This window comes from Phyllobates terribilis, unplaced genomic scaffold (assembly GCF_046119375.1).
Source record: "Phyllobates terribilis strain yellow unplaced genomic scaffold, ASM4611937v1 Scaffold_4__5_contigs__length_816908805, whole genome shotgun sequence".
In the NCBI taxonomy this organism is placed as follows: domain Eukaryota; kingdom Metazoa; phylum Chordata; class Amphibia; order Anura; family Dendrobatidae; genus Phyllobates; species Phyllobates terribilis.
In genome coordinates, this window is record NW_027362764.1 from 642,270,812 (window position 1) to 642,285,412 (window position 14,601).

General features: G+C 40.3%; 1 protein-coding gene across 9 annotated transcripts in view; it reads left to right on the forward strand.

Moving 5' to 3' along the window:
- The window catches only part of NCOA2 (nuclear receptor coactivator 2), a 161,817-nt gene extending 149,737 nt beyond the window's left edge, over window positions 1–12,080 (forward strand). For all 9 annotated transcript variants that reach the window (XM_073679407.1, XM_073679412.1, XM_073679408.1 and 6 more), the window contains one exon: window positions 4,228–12,080. In XM_073679407.1, coding sequence (XP_073535508.1) covers window positions 4,228–4,239 — 12 coding nt within the window. In that variant the 3' untranslated portion in view covers window positions 4,240–12,080. The remainder of the gene's footprint in view (window positions 1–4,227) is intronic.
- Window positions 12,081–14,601: the final 2,521 nt, after the last annotated feature.

Here is a 14,601-nt window from a genome sequence, read left to right on the forward strand (position 1 = left end):
TGTTGGCAGGAGAAATGCTGCTTAAAATACACACATTTGTGACAAGTTTTTGATGAAACTGCTTCCAGTCTTCAAGATTAAAAATAAGGAACATGCATGAGATTTCATTCACTTTGCTAGGACAGTAAAATGCTTAATTTTCTGTTGCAAAAACACGACGTGGACATATCCTTAGGTTACGTTCCCCCTTCTTCCTCAGTTGTGTGATGCTCATGTTTTAAGGTGTCCACCTTTTGGGGCCATTTTTTTTCTTTAATGCATGTATTTAAAGGGTTGGTCCGGTACTGGAAATGTCCTTTATAAATAATTGTTTTTACACCCTAATCACTTTTGTAATTAGCTTTATTATAAAATGCCCTACAAGTATTCTAGCTAATCCCTCTATCTAGTTTGTTTTTTTTACTTCACCTACTGTGACATTTTGTTTGAGAGGAGTCTCAAATATGACATCACAGGAGGGCTAGAGCTGCACTCCTCGCATCCTCTATCGCCCCTTCTAGAACACGATGAGACAGGAGGCTGGACCTGCAGTCGCTTCAATGCAGCATCTAACGCCCTCCTAGAACAGCGAGTCATCAGGGGGCATCATCGCCACTCTATGAAGATGTCCTTTCACTGTACTGACAGAAGCTGGGAGAGGTGAACGCAGCGCCTTCACTCTGCTTCGGTCTTGGCTGCTGCATCTTCTAACTGTGAAATAAGAAATAATCAGTTCGCACAGATGTAAGCAGTGAGTGACATCAGTGCCGCCGCCCCACAGCTTCTAGCTCCGCCCTCAATCGACATCGGGGGCAATGCTGGCGTCACTCGCTGCTTATCTACACCCCTTAACGATGCCTTGTTTCACACTAAAGGCCCCGTCACACTAAGCGACGCTACAGTGATCCCGACACCGATACGACCTGTCAGGGATCGTTGCTGCGTCGCTATGTGGTCGCTGGTGAGATGTCAAACAGTCAGATCTTCCCAACGACGCAGCAACGATGCGGCGACCCGTAACGATCTGTATAACGATGCACGCCTATGTGTTTCTGTGTCTGGGTCGTTAACAAGGTCGTTGGTAAGGTGTCAAACACACCGATACATGCTACCCAGCGGGACCTCAGCGATCAAAGAAATGTCCAGACCATTCCGACACGACCAGCGATCTCACAGCAGGGGCCTGGTCGCTGTTAAGTGTCAAACGTAGCGAGATCGCTGCTGAGGTCGCTGTTGCATCACAAAACTTGTGACTCAGCAGCGATCTCGCTAGCGATCTCGCTTAGCGTGACGGGGGCTTTAGAAGCTGCAGCGGTGGAGATAAAAGCAGAGTGTCAGCGCTGCACTCACCTGTCCCACAGCTTCTATCAGTGCCGTGGCAGGACATCTTCAGAGAGCGGCGTTTAAAGAAAGTATAGTAAGTAACTGCAGCACCGCCCCTGGTGATGTCCTGTTCCAGGAACGGTGATAGACACTGCGGAGAAGTGAGTGCAGCCCCAGACCTCCTCTTGACGCTTCGTTTGAATGTCACAGGATGTGGAGTAAAAAAAAAAATGACATTTAGGTATTAGCAGGATTAGGATAAGTGCAGGGTATTGTATAAAAATGCTAATTACAAAATTGTTTAGGATGTAAAAATAGATAATTAGAAACGACATTTTAGGTACCTAAGCACCCCTTTTAAGTCTGAAAATCATGTTGGCAATTGGGTTTCATTAAAAATGTTGCACCATTGGGCTTTTACAGGCTCTTTGCTCTTTTGTCTGTTCAACTTTGTTGTTGCCTGTGGTCATAAATCCGCTCGGAGGAGCTCAAAAAAAGACAGACAAAAGAGTTGCAAACTGAGACATTCTTAATTAACTCATAGACAATAGCCAACAATGCAATAGAGAGGCTATAGATGGCAAATATTGAACCGTTTTTAATGAGACTGAATTGTGCATATATATATATATATATATATATATATATATATATATATATATATATATATATATATATATATATATATATATATATATATATATATATATATTTATGTGTGTAAATAATTTTTTATATATGTATATATAATTTTATTTTATTTATTTTTTTTAGTCCTGATTACATGTACTTAAGGTGTATCTGTCAGTAGTTTTTTGCTATTTAATCTGAGAGCAGCATGATGTAGGGTAAGATGGCCTGATTGCAGGGATTCGTTACTTACTATTCTGTATGGTGTAGTTTCTTTACGATTAGTGATTTATCAGCAGAAGATTATCACTGATGGACTACGTCTCACATGCAGGCCTGTCCAGCTAATGTGTAACCCCATTCCCACCACTGATTGGCAGCTTACTGACAATGTACAGTGTACACCGGAAGCTACCAGCTATTACTGTGGGCGGGTAATACACAGCTCAGCATTCTGACCACTGCTACATCTACAGCACTGCACCAAGTATCCCAGTAACTGATACATTGCTGGAATCAGGGTCTCTGCCCCAACATCATGCTACCTTCAGACTACATAGCAAAAATTTGTTGACAGATTCCCTTTAAAGAGGTTGGCTAGTACCTATTTTATGGATGACTTATGATATTGGTGTTAGTGTGAATAGGGGTGAATCTGCAGTAGACCACCGTGGCCACTATAGAAATGATGGTGCTGCTGTGTTCCTGCTGCATCCGACTACTTCCAGCCGATGGGGATGCCGAGTGTCGCACCCCCATTAATCAGATATTGATGGCCTATCCTGAGGATAGGCCATACTTAAAATGGGTTGGTCACTACTTTATTTAAGAGAAAAAAATGTCTCAAACCCCTTTTAAGGCCAGCAGGCTTTTTAGGTTTGTCTTCTCTAGGGTGATCATAACTTTTATTATACCTGTAGTAAATATTTAATGAGAATGTTTTTTGTTTAAGTAATAGTTTAATTTTCCTAACCCATTGCCCTATACAGAGATTTTATGAGATGTCAGGTCTGATTTATTGTGCTAACCATTCACTTAAACGAGCCGAATTAAAAATGTATAACTTGTCCCCATTAGTCATTCCTTGATAGGTAATTATAGTGGTTCCCTTTAAAAGCCAGTCCGCCCCTTATGAGCTTGTAATTTTCTGCACGTTATACCTTCGTGTTCCCACCATGGTGAAGTGGGACATTCAGTCATTACATGCAGTTGTCTGTCACTTTCTCTCATTGCCTTTGACTGGTGAAGCCAATAGTATAGCGAAGACCCTCTTCTACTTGCACTGTTAGGACATATTGAAGCTATGAATGCTTGCACCTGAACATATCTAATATTGGCGCCCCTTTTTGTGTAACTGACTGGTCAGTACATGACGCCGGCATCTATTCATTTTGAATGGGCACAGAGGAGACCCAAAATATACCCAGCGCCTGAAGAGATACAAGAGATGCTGCACAAACGCTGCTGGTTTTCGTTGCAGTCACATGGTACAAGCATGTCACCACTGCCATCTTAACCTTGCAGATTGTTTACACAGTGCTTTTATTTTCACACTGGGGGTGAGATATGGAGACACTGAAAGTGGTTGTCTGGTTAAAAGTTATCACCAGTCCTAGTATTAAGGATAGGTGATAACTTGCTGATTGGATGTTATTTGGACCTGCACCGATTGGTAGATCGGGGAATATATATTTCAGATGGGGAACTTTTATCCCTGTTACAAAACTTTATGGGACTGTCGGGGAAAAAGTTGAGCACAGTGCTCCTCAACCCCATAGAAAATAAAGAAAGTATATGTTGAGCATGCGCACTGCTGCCAGGATTACATTCCATTCTGCCAATCGGTGCAGGTCCCAGCAGACGGACCCCCACAGATCAACAAGCTTTTCCCTGCACAACCTCATGGATTTTACAAATGTTTTTACTTTAGGTGCCTTGAGTTAGGCAGAGCTTTCATATTTTCAAACTGTTATGAATCAAAGGAGCTGTCCAGGACTACAAAAACATGGCTGCTTTCTTGTAGAAACAGCGCCACACCTGTCCACGGGCTGTGTCTGATATTACAGCTCCGCTCCTATGAAATGATTTTCACTGAATTGCCCTGTCACAGACAATCTGCGAATACCTTAAATATACTAGTCAAATACTGAGAAGGGAGGCAAGCTATAGTCACCATTTGTGGCACGTTACAGTGTTGGAAACCAAGCCTAAAGGCATCCTATAAAGGCAGTTTGCTTTGATTATGTTTTTTTTTCTAATTGTTTCTTTTTTTTTTTTTTTATCTTTTTGCTGCAGAAATACTGCTGACCCTGAAGATGGCGGGGATGTGTTGTCTTTCTGCTGACCAGCTGGAACCTTTCTCTGAACTGGAAGAGTCTTGTCACCTTGGTTGTGTTCCTATAGACTGGTGGGAGATGCCAGCTCGCAGGCCCTTGTTGAGGTGACCGGACCCGTCTCCAGATACAAAGCTGAAGTTGTGTTTTCCGTGATGCAGCCTCTTCACCGGGCAGTGTGGAGCTACAATACAGACAGGGGGCCCGTCTGTTCACTGCATTCACCTTAGTGCGACTTAGATACCTGCTGTGGAGTCATTATGGACAGGCAAATTTCATTGGACTATTTGAAATGAATGTATTTAATTGTATGTATTTAAGGAAAACTATGCTTTTTTTTGTTTTTGTTTTTCATTTTCCTCTTTTCTCAAGTTTTTGACACTGGTTTCTACCCTTCTTTTTCTTGGGCTTTTAGCCCATTAAGATACCTTTTGCTACCAGATGAAGGCTTTTTCCCCTCCTTTCCCTTGTTTTTTGGAAATGTATATTTTTTATTTGTGGGTGGGAAGGTATAAATTTCTGGGTGAAAGCCAGGTTATTAGTAAAACGCACCCCAGCAAAGCATGACTAAATTAATGTAAAGGCACTGTGGAGTCACATTCTGCACCTCCCTATACTGGGTCTTTCATAGACCAGAATGGTTTTAGTAGGCAGGTTTTATTTTCGACTACTCTTTTAGGTGTTTGTTTTTCTGAGGCTAGTCAATTGTAACAGGGAGCGTACAATTAAGGAAAATATATATTATATGAGTAATTTGTGGGACGGCCATCTGCTGTTTCTATCAGTGCTCTGCTTTGAATTATAATTACGTATAGCTGAATGTGAATTTTCTTAAATTGAAAGTGTGGGGTGCAAATACTTTTTATAATTGTTTGCAAACCCTCTTACTTTTTTTAATCAATCATCAGAAAACAAGCATATCACGGTTGCTTTCATTAATGCCACTTCCAAACACAGTAGTCGTTTTTTAATCAAATTTTACAGCCAAGAAGGGGTTGATCTGCAGATAGCCTCCTCATCTCTTGAGTAATTCTTCACTTTCCCCCCTCCGTTACTGAAATATTAACTTTTTTTCTTTTATGAAATCCAACTCCCCCCCCCCCCCCCCCAAAAAAAAAACTCTTCAGGTTTAATTTTCCTAGAACAGGGTGGATTTTTATTATGGTACATAAATAATAGCTTCTGTGTAACCGAGCAATAATTTAAGTTGAAAAAGAGGTTTTTATTTGTAAACGTTTTTTTGTTTTGTAGAAAAAAAAAAAAACGAGAAAAAATTGTGTTGTCTATTTGAAAAAAAATAAATAAAAAAATAAAAAGGTACTTCAGTATTAAATAGGTAATTTCTGAACTGTGGCTGCCGTGTGGCTTTCATGGTCACAACGCTTTTGATAGAACTAGTTTGTAGGCATAACCCTTTCTAAAGTAAACGTCTTGCTTGAACTTCTGTATAATCCGAGGTGTACTAGTCTAAAGAGCGTCAAGACAATTTTGTAAAATGTTTTTTTTTTTTTGTTTTTTTTTTAACTCTAGAAAAGGAAAACTGTTTTTAGAGGAGATCACCCTGTCATTTACTTTACACACCATTAATGAGAAACCCTATTGGCTCCTGCACACAGTGGCACTGGTATTTGGATTGACTCTAGAAGTGGTAGTGAAAACTGATGAAAAGTAACTTTTGTGCCCCAAACTACTAAAAATGAATTTGGGATTGTCAGTGATAATGAACTCTCTTGATTTGCTCCATTGTATCAAAAAAGGTGCTATTCATCAGATTCATTTTCAATGTTAGACTTTTTTTAAGGGACTAAGACCAGTTTTACACTTCCTGCATTCACGGTCCAAGTACTGACTGTGATGTCCTGACTGGACGCCCGTCTCCGCCTAAAAAAAGCAGTTTAGTTCAGGTCAGGAGACCTGTGGCCAATCTGGACGTCATGATCCGTATTCAGACCATGAATGACGACAGCCGGCCTAATAACACGTATTGACATGAACACTCTAAAAGGAAAGAAATCAATCGAATACCTGATCCAGGTAGTAATAACACTCACCTTCTGACCAATCGGTGGGCACATAACAGTAAAATCTTGAATCTCTAAAAATACCTTTAAAAAGTGTAGGTCACCAGGCTTGTTTTAATGTTTTCTGAAATGTATAGACATCATGTAATATATAAACGTGACCGAATTCCTCTCTGCTCAACATCCAAACATGTTAAAGTATATTACGTAGATGTCATTTTTTCCTTATTCTGTAAGATTTCTTATGTCCTAAATTGATCAGCAGTTTTCACAGATATGTTAAATTGGCATAAAATGTTCCTGCCACCCAGTAGGAAGGTTATTAATGGACTTAGGAACCAGTGACTTTTCTAAAGTTTTAAGTTTTTTTATATTTCATTTTTAATTAGTTACTGTCTATCCTTGGATACCATTTTCTCTCTTTGCGAATAGGTTCAACATTCTGTGTGGATTACATTTTTATAATTTCATAGAGGTCAGAGCTTTGTTTTTCTAGTGCAGCCTCTCAGATCTGCTGTAAATGCATAAATCTATATCCTTGCATTCCAGCGGTCTGCAGCTACCGCAAGAGGGGGCCCTGCAGCAGATCAGACCCCTATAATGATATATAAACACGTTATCCGCCCTGAATTTTGGACCTAAGCGCAAAATGGTAGAAAGGAGAAATGAGCCCACAATCTTAAATGAATTCCCCCTCCAGTTCCAGTGTTGTGGTAGAATTGTGATTCCTCCCAGAGTGTGAATTTGTCCCATACCTGTAGCCACCATCCCCGTGCCCCCTGTTGATGGTGCTGTGCATCTCCCAGTCCTGCTCATCTTCATATGCTTTCACACATGTATACCTCACTCGGCTAATTCACAAAGAGAACCATGCTCCTGCTCTGAACCACCAAGTACTGACGATGGATAACAGTGTGTCCAGGCGCGTGGAACTGCAAGAATTGCACTTTGGACATAGATATAATGTAAATTATTCATTTTTACATTTCTCCTTATTAGACAGATTTCAGCAGATCACTTTCACACCATGATACTATTTTAAGGAGAGCTGTAAATCCACATCCAAAAGGTTTATTGTACAGGCCTGTTCTTTTCCCATTATGCAAATGAATTCATTTGTTACACAATTAAAATCTTTCTAGAAATGTTTGGTCTTCATTCTGTGTGTATTTCGGCTGAAGTGGGACTCTTGCTTCTTACCTCCAACATCTGTTTTTCATCATACATTGAGGCCGTGGCCCTGATTCATCAGTTTGTGCCAGAAATCTGTTGTAAAACTGTTTGAAATGTTGCAAAATTTTAGTTGTACAAATATTAAGCAGCATTTTTTTTTCTCCCGCACGCACCATTAACGTTTAGAAAAGTGGCTGGAGATTGGCCGGGGTGCGAGGTCAGAGAAATTCAGAATAATTTATGCCACCAAAAATAACACGTACTCCCGTCCACGATTTTTTTCACTGGCTCACAGCTGCTGAAATTCATAATAAATTTGGCGCATCTTTCTCCAGCAGATTCTTCATTAAGACAAAATGGTGCTCTTGATGAATCCGTGCTTTAGTTATTCTTCCTACCTATAATGTGCATCTACCAGGCATAGAGCCTTTTTTCTTTTGTTTTTATATGATGCTAACCAATGAATGTGAAAGGCAAATAATGTGAAATCTCTACCGTTTTGGGCCATATGTAATGATTTAGGTTAGAAGATGTAGGTTTACCAAAGTTTTTTCCTACCATTACATAATGATCATTTCAATAGTATATGTTACTTGTGCGAACTCCTCAGTTTACAAGTCTTAAAGGGAACCTGTCATCAGGATTATGCTAAGTAAACTGCAGGCAGTGTCAAGCTTGGCGCTGTTACACTGATTAAAATGATGCCTGGGTTGAAGAAATCTGTCTTGTGGTTGTTTAATCAGTGTTTGCAGTTTTGAGTTAATGAGATGCTCCTGCTCCGGGGCAGGACTTTGTTTGGTGCTCTGGCCTCATCATCATACTGGGCTTACAGGTCACTGAACCTTCAGTGACCTGCCTACCATTTTAAATACTGCACCTGCGCAATTAATATTGTGGTCTTAAAAAAAAAAAAAAAAAAAAATTGGCTCCAACAAAATGGCGCCTGCGGTGGCGCACCAAAAAAAAAAAAGCCCTGCCCACAGGCCTGCCCCAGAACATGGGCGTCTCATTAACTCAAAACTGCAAACACAGATTAAACAACAACCACAAGGCAGATTTCTTCAACCCAGGTTTCATTTTAATCAGTGTAGCAGCGCCAACCTGACACTGCCTGTAGTTTACTTAGCAAAAGCCTGATGACAGGTTTCCTTTAATGAACTTGCATGACAGAGAGAATTACAATGCTCCTCCTGTACTCATTTTTTTGCAGAGTACAGGCTGTCCTTGCATCCTATGTTCTGTACATTGATTAAAATAGAAAAATGGCAATTTGGGGAATTTTCCATGGACTTCCCACTGTATCAGTATATTCTGGAATAGGTAAGGCAGTTCTGTCATGTGCAATTATAAAGCTGTCCCAAAATACTGTTCTGTCTAGAATCTTTTATGGGCTGAAACACACAGATTTAGAAAACCAAAGTTTTTATTTAAGGAAGTTTCTCTTTTCTTATATATCTCTCCCATATCTGATGAACCATTGGCAATCATAGCCAAAAAACACTTTTTTTTTTCAGTTTTGTATTTTTTTTTTTGCACTTTCTTAAATTAAAGCACACCAATCAATATATGGCTTCCTGGAACCCAAAGTTATTCACCACTCCAGGCATTGTTTAAAAATTCTGTAATTTATACAGGGAAGCTTTGTGTATATTGTGTTCATTTATAAGAAACCTTATCAATTTAGCAAGAAGCACAAGCCTGGCCCCTTTGTAGTCAGGTTCCCAAAAAAACAGAGCATGGGAAGTGAATCTTATCAGTGGTAGTTTTGTTGCCCCTTTCCATATTGTCCTGTTAGGGCATGTGGATGTAAGAGAGATTGTGTACCCTACTGGGGTCCATCTGTAGGACTGGACTGAGCCTCATCGAACAACCCATTCAGACGGGCCACTACAGGCAAGCCGATCGGCGGCCGTTTAGTTGCCTGTTAAGACAGGCCGGCCGCACTTCTGTGAGCATTGAGCGATTTTTTAATACAATTGTCTGTGCACATAAAACATCATGTTATCGGCAGCAAATGTCCTGGTTACATAGGATGATGTGCTGCTGGGAATGATGATTTTTAGGCTTACTTAGGGCCCATTTAGATGAGTCGTTGATCAAAGAACGATTGCTCATTCCCGAATGTTGTCCTCTCTAAGCAGCCCGGCAAACACGAGACAAACAAGCAAAACACCCAGCCCATCTAACGGGCTCTAACATTGTCTCGTTCACATAAAGCTGGTGGTGCCTGTGCCTTACACCTACTAACGATAGTGAGGGGGCTGCAGCATGAGAATTAGTGGTCTGGATTGGTGTTCTAATACTACCTTGCTGATACAATCATGGAGGATCCCTTGTATTAGAATTGCCCTTTATAGACAAATAATTGCTAAGCACATCACAAATGCAGGGCGCATGGAGCTAATGTGACTTTCTTTTTGTCCTTTGCAAATTCATCAGTTGTTACCCGTCCAGAAAAAGAATTATAAAATGAAAACGGCAATATCTGATATTGCTTGCTAAATTCAGGCCTTTATAGTTACTGGTCAATTTTTTCCTCTGTGAAATGCAAACCCACACAACAAAAGTAGCAACCCTGAGAACTTGTCACATAGTCTCCCAAGTATTATATGCTGTTTGTAACTAAGACCTGAAAGTAAAGGTTTGATCCAATACAGTAATATTGGTGACCTAGCTCTAGATCAGTGGGGTCGGTCCCCCAGGACCTCTGCCGATCAGCTGTTGTAAGCTCCTGCAGTGGCCAGATGTAAGCAGTTGAACGGCACAGCTGTGTCAGCTCCAGTTGCTGCTGCCAGATATTGCAGCTCCGCAGCCACTGTTCCTTAAATAAGGAACCATGACTGTAAAATCCAGTAATGTTATCTGTATGTCATCGTAAAGAATCACCTACATTCTTTTTTTTTTTGTCATTCCCATTATGACATCATCATATTGAAGACTAGCTACTATTTGTTATCCAACTCTGCCCACAGCTGCTCATTGCATTATGGAGCAATGGTATAGAAATTCTAAGAGGACAAACCCAATTATTAAACGGGTAGTTCCATCTCCAAGATCCTAGCCCAATATATAATAGGTATAATAATATTAGCAAATACCTCCAATTAGAAATGTAGTATAGTTCTTCTGATTCTCTGCGCCTTTCCTTATGTGCAGGCATTGCAGTAACTTGGGTATCCATGGTTATGACCAGTCATATAGTAACAGCTAGTTGCTAGTGGTCGCAACCATGGATACCTAAGCTACTGCAATGCATAGCGAATCAGAAGAACTATACTACATTCCTAATTGGAGGTATTTGCTAATGTTATCATTATTACAGCTACTACATATTGGGATAGGATCTTGGAGATGGGAATACCCTTTTAATCTTATTTCAGTAGATCTCCCATCATCCAATCTGATCTGATGAAGCTCTGGTACTTCCCTCCTGTAGTCTAAAATGGCTCTTTCAACGTTTTACGTTATTGGACACCCACAGCCTCGCCACCCTGCAGTGACACCAATATTTTGGAGATTTTAATTTATTATTACTTGTAAGTTTGTATAATATACAGTTTTGGGTGTGGACATGGCTTTTTTTTTTCTATAATGAATACCAGTGGCCTATCTCCACTTTATAGATCCCAAAGATTCATAATCCATTCTGAAACAAAACAAAAGCCATGAAGTGTAAGTAAGATTTGGATGTTTTTGTAGCCTTTGTAATGTGGAGTGCGACCTATATACAGAGCAAACCTTGTCTGCACAATCTCTGGTGTACTCGGCCTTCCTTACGCTCCCTGCTCCTTCTACAACACTTTGTCAGCGCGGACACATCTTCGATAAATTTCTACGTTGTAAACCATCAGCCTGGGCACTCACAAAGTGTACCACAATTATTTGTGTCTTTTCCACCAGTTATTTCTTTAGAAACTAAAACTGATTTATTTAAGTTTACTACAGGTGAATAGAAAGAAAAACTAAAAAAAAAAAATAAAGCTACGTGCAAGAACCTCAAAATGCTAATAAAATAGCATAATGCCTTAGATCTGTTTTTAAGTATTGTATATTCCTACGTAGCTGTTTGATGTATAATATTTGTATAGTATATCGTGTACATTTTGGAACAGCGACTCCATCTCGGATCTTTGTTTGAATCAGTCAAGATGGACCTCTTTCCAAAATCCTTTTAATTGTATTTCTCGCCATCTACCTATTTTCCTGTTGGTTGTGAATTTTATTTGTACAGCTGAACTCCTCTACAAAAATAGTGTGTGTGCGTGTGTGCATTTACATTGCGTAAAAGATGTATACAAGGGTAATAATAAAGCAATATATAAAATATGGTCCTTCAGGAGAAAGCTTACAGTATTGCAGGTCTTGACTCTTTCTTCGCTTCCTTTGGATAGTTGAGTTTCCTCTTAACCGCTCTTTGTCTCACCTGCATTGATGTCTATTTCTATAGTGTGAGCAGTTTATGCAAAGGTAGATCTATTTAGAGAGATTTTAAATACACTTATGCAAGTTAATATTGCTTTGCTGAAGCTTCTTTGCGTATTTGATGTCAAATAATGCTACTGTAAATAAAGAATTGTTACTGCATCAATTAATAAATTTTAATGCCTTTTGGGTTTATACAGCATGTGGCCTCTTTTTGTAACAGACCATCGTCAACTAAACTTATTACATCCCACTATTATCGTACATGTTTGGCTCATAGGAACATAAACGAGTTGGACACCTGACACCTACAGAAGGTTTTATGACTTCACATTCTAAATCCATAGGCATCAATATGAAGTTGGTGACCCCCTTTGCAGCTTTAACAGCTTTTACAAAGATTTTAGAGCTGTCTTGGGTATTTTCACCCATTCATCCATAAGAGAATTTGTGAGATCAGACATGAGAGGGCCAGGGCTATCAATCTTGGCTCTAATTCATTCTAAAGGCATTCATTGGCATTGAGGTTGGGACTCTGTGCTCTCAGACAAGTTCTTCCACATCAAACCCGCCCAACCTCTGCCTTTATGGGCTTTGCTTTGTGCATTTGGGCACAGTCGTGCTGGAAAAGAAAAAAAAAACCTATAGTTTATTTCCACTTTGTGTCCGATTCAGCAAAGCTTTCATACCAGAATTCTGGCATGAAAGCTTTGAAAATTTGGAAAAGTTTGGCACAACTCGAAGTTGCGCCTAAATTTTGCAACTTGGCGTCTTCATACTAGTTTCCCCCAACTCCACCAAATGGGGCAGAGCTGGGGTAGGATGCCACAACCCACTCTAATTTATGACTAACTGTGGTGTTACCTACTCGAGAAATCCCACTCCAGAACCTGACTGGAGTGAGATTTCTGGCATAGTGAACAGAGGTGCACACTACTCATTAGATTCTCCAGATTTATAAACAGGCGTGCACCTCATCAATCAGGAGCGTCTGACTCCAGCACACCCCCTCATCGACGCCAGTCTTAATGAATCAGGCCGTTTGACTTTTTAATGATACCACTCAGTTGATGGTAGAATATTTAGGAGGGAAGAGATTATTACAATGGTGCCCTATTACTGTACTTTGCTAAAGTTCAGTAACCACTTTAGAAATAGCCGTTCTTTCACAAATGTTTGTATAGGCCGATTACATTGCTAGGTGCTGGATTTTGTAAACCTATGGCATTGAGACTGAATGAAATACCTGAATTTGAAGGCTCCAGTTTGGAAGCTGAAACTTTGTACCTACAGTGGCTTCTGAAAGTATTCACCCCCTTGGCTTTTTACCTATTTTGTTACATTGCAACCTGTTTAAATATTTTTGTAATCTGATTTGTATGTGATGCCTCAGCACTAAGTTGGTAAAGTGAGAAAAATATAGGCATAAGGCTTTGTGCCCACTATGCGTTTTTCAAACGTTTTTGATGCGGAATTTCCGCAGCAGAAACGCTTTAAAAACGCTTGGTAATCCATGCCCCATGATCCCCAATGAAAATCTGCATGTTCTGTGCCCATGCTGCGGAATTTTCCGCAGCGGATTTTCCTTGCTGAAAAATCCGCAGTATGTCCATTAATTGTGCGTTTCTGCATGCGGATTTGAGGTCCCAATGCACTTGAAAAACGCAAGTCAAATCCACATGTAAAAACGCGTCTAAAATCCGCAAGCGTTTTTGACTGCCAAGAACATGCAGAAACGCTGCAGAAATTGTCTGCATCGTGGGCACATAGCCTAAATTAAATTTATGGGATCAAATAACTAAAAATTGGCATGTGCATATGTATTCATCCCTTTTGCTATGAAGCCCCTAAAAATTTCTGGTGCAAGCAATTACCTTCATAAGTCACATGCTTAGTGACAGGAAGTCCACATGTGTGCAATCTAAGTATCACATGGTCTGTCAGTATATACACTTTACCTTTTCTGAAAGGCCACAGAGGCTGCAACACCTTTAAGCAATAAGTAGAGATGAGCGGTGTTCGACTAGAACTGTTCGCCAATCTCAAATTCGAGCTGTTTTGGGCGGTGTTAGAGTTGTTCGACGAACCCGAACGATTTGCAAAAAATTCGGCTGTTCGAGGTTATGTTCGATAACTGTTCGTGCACCAAAAGCGTGTCCTGCATGTCTGGCGCTATTTAGAGCACCAATCATGCAGGGATTGTCTGCCACTCACTGTAATGCCACAGCCATGGAGGTTGTGGCATTACAGTGATTGCCCAAATCGATGGGAACAGTGCTCACAGTGAAACACGAAAAGCCGGCAATTCATCAGCGGCATACACCGGTACCCGACACTTTAGAACCGAAAGAATAGAGCTTCACACATAGATTAGATAGAAACATGTCAGTCACATATATATGAAGTACAGTGACAGTGTTGATTACTGTGCTTGTCATTTAGTGTTAAAATAAAGGATTTATTTAAAAAAAAATTGGCGTGGGATTCCCCGTAATTTTAGTCTCTAGCGGAGGTTAAGCAGACGGCTGGGGCAGATGTTTGAAGCCTGGGAAGGGGGTAATACCCACGGAGCTTCCCAGGCTACTAATATCAGCCCCCAGCTGAATACCTAGCCTTTACTAGCTATTAAAATGGGGACCCCCAAAAAAATTGACGTGGGGTCCCCCCTATTTTAATAGCTAGCAAAGGCTAGGCAGACAGCTGGGGGCTGATATTAATAG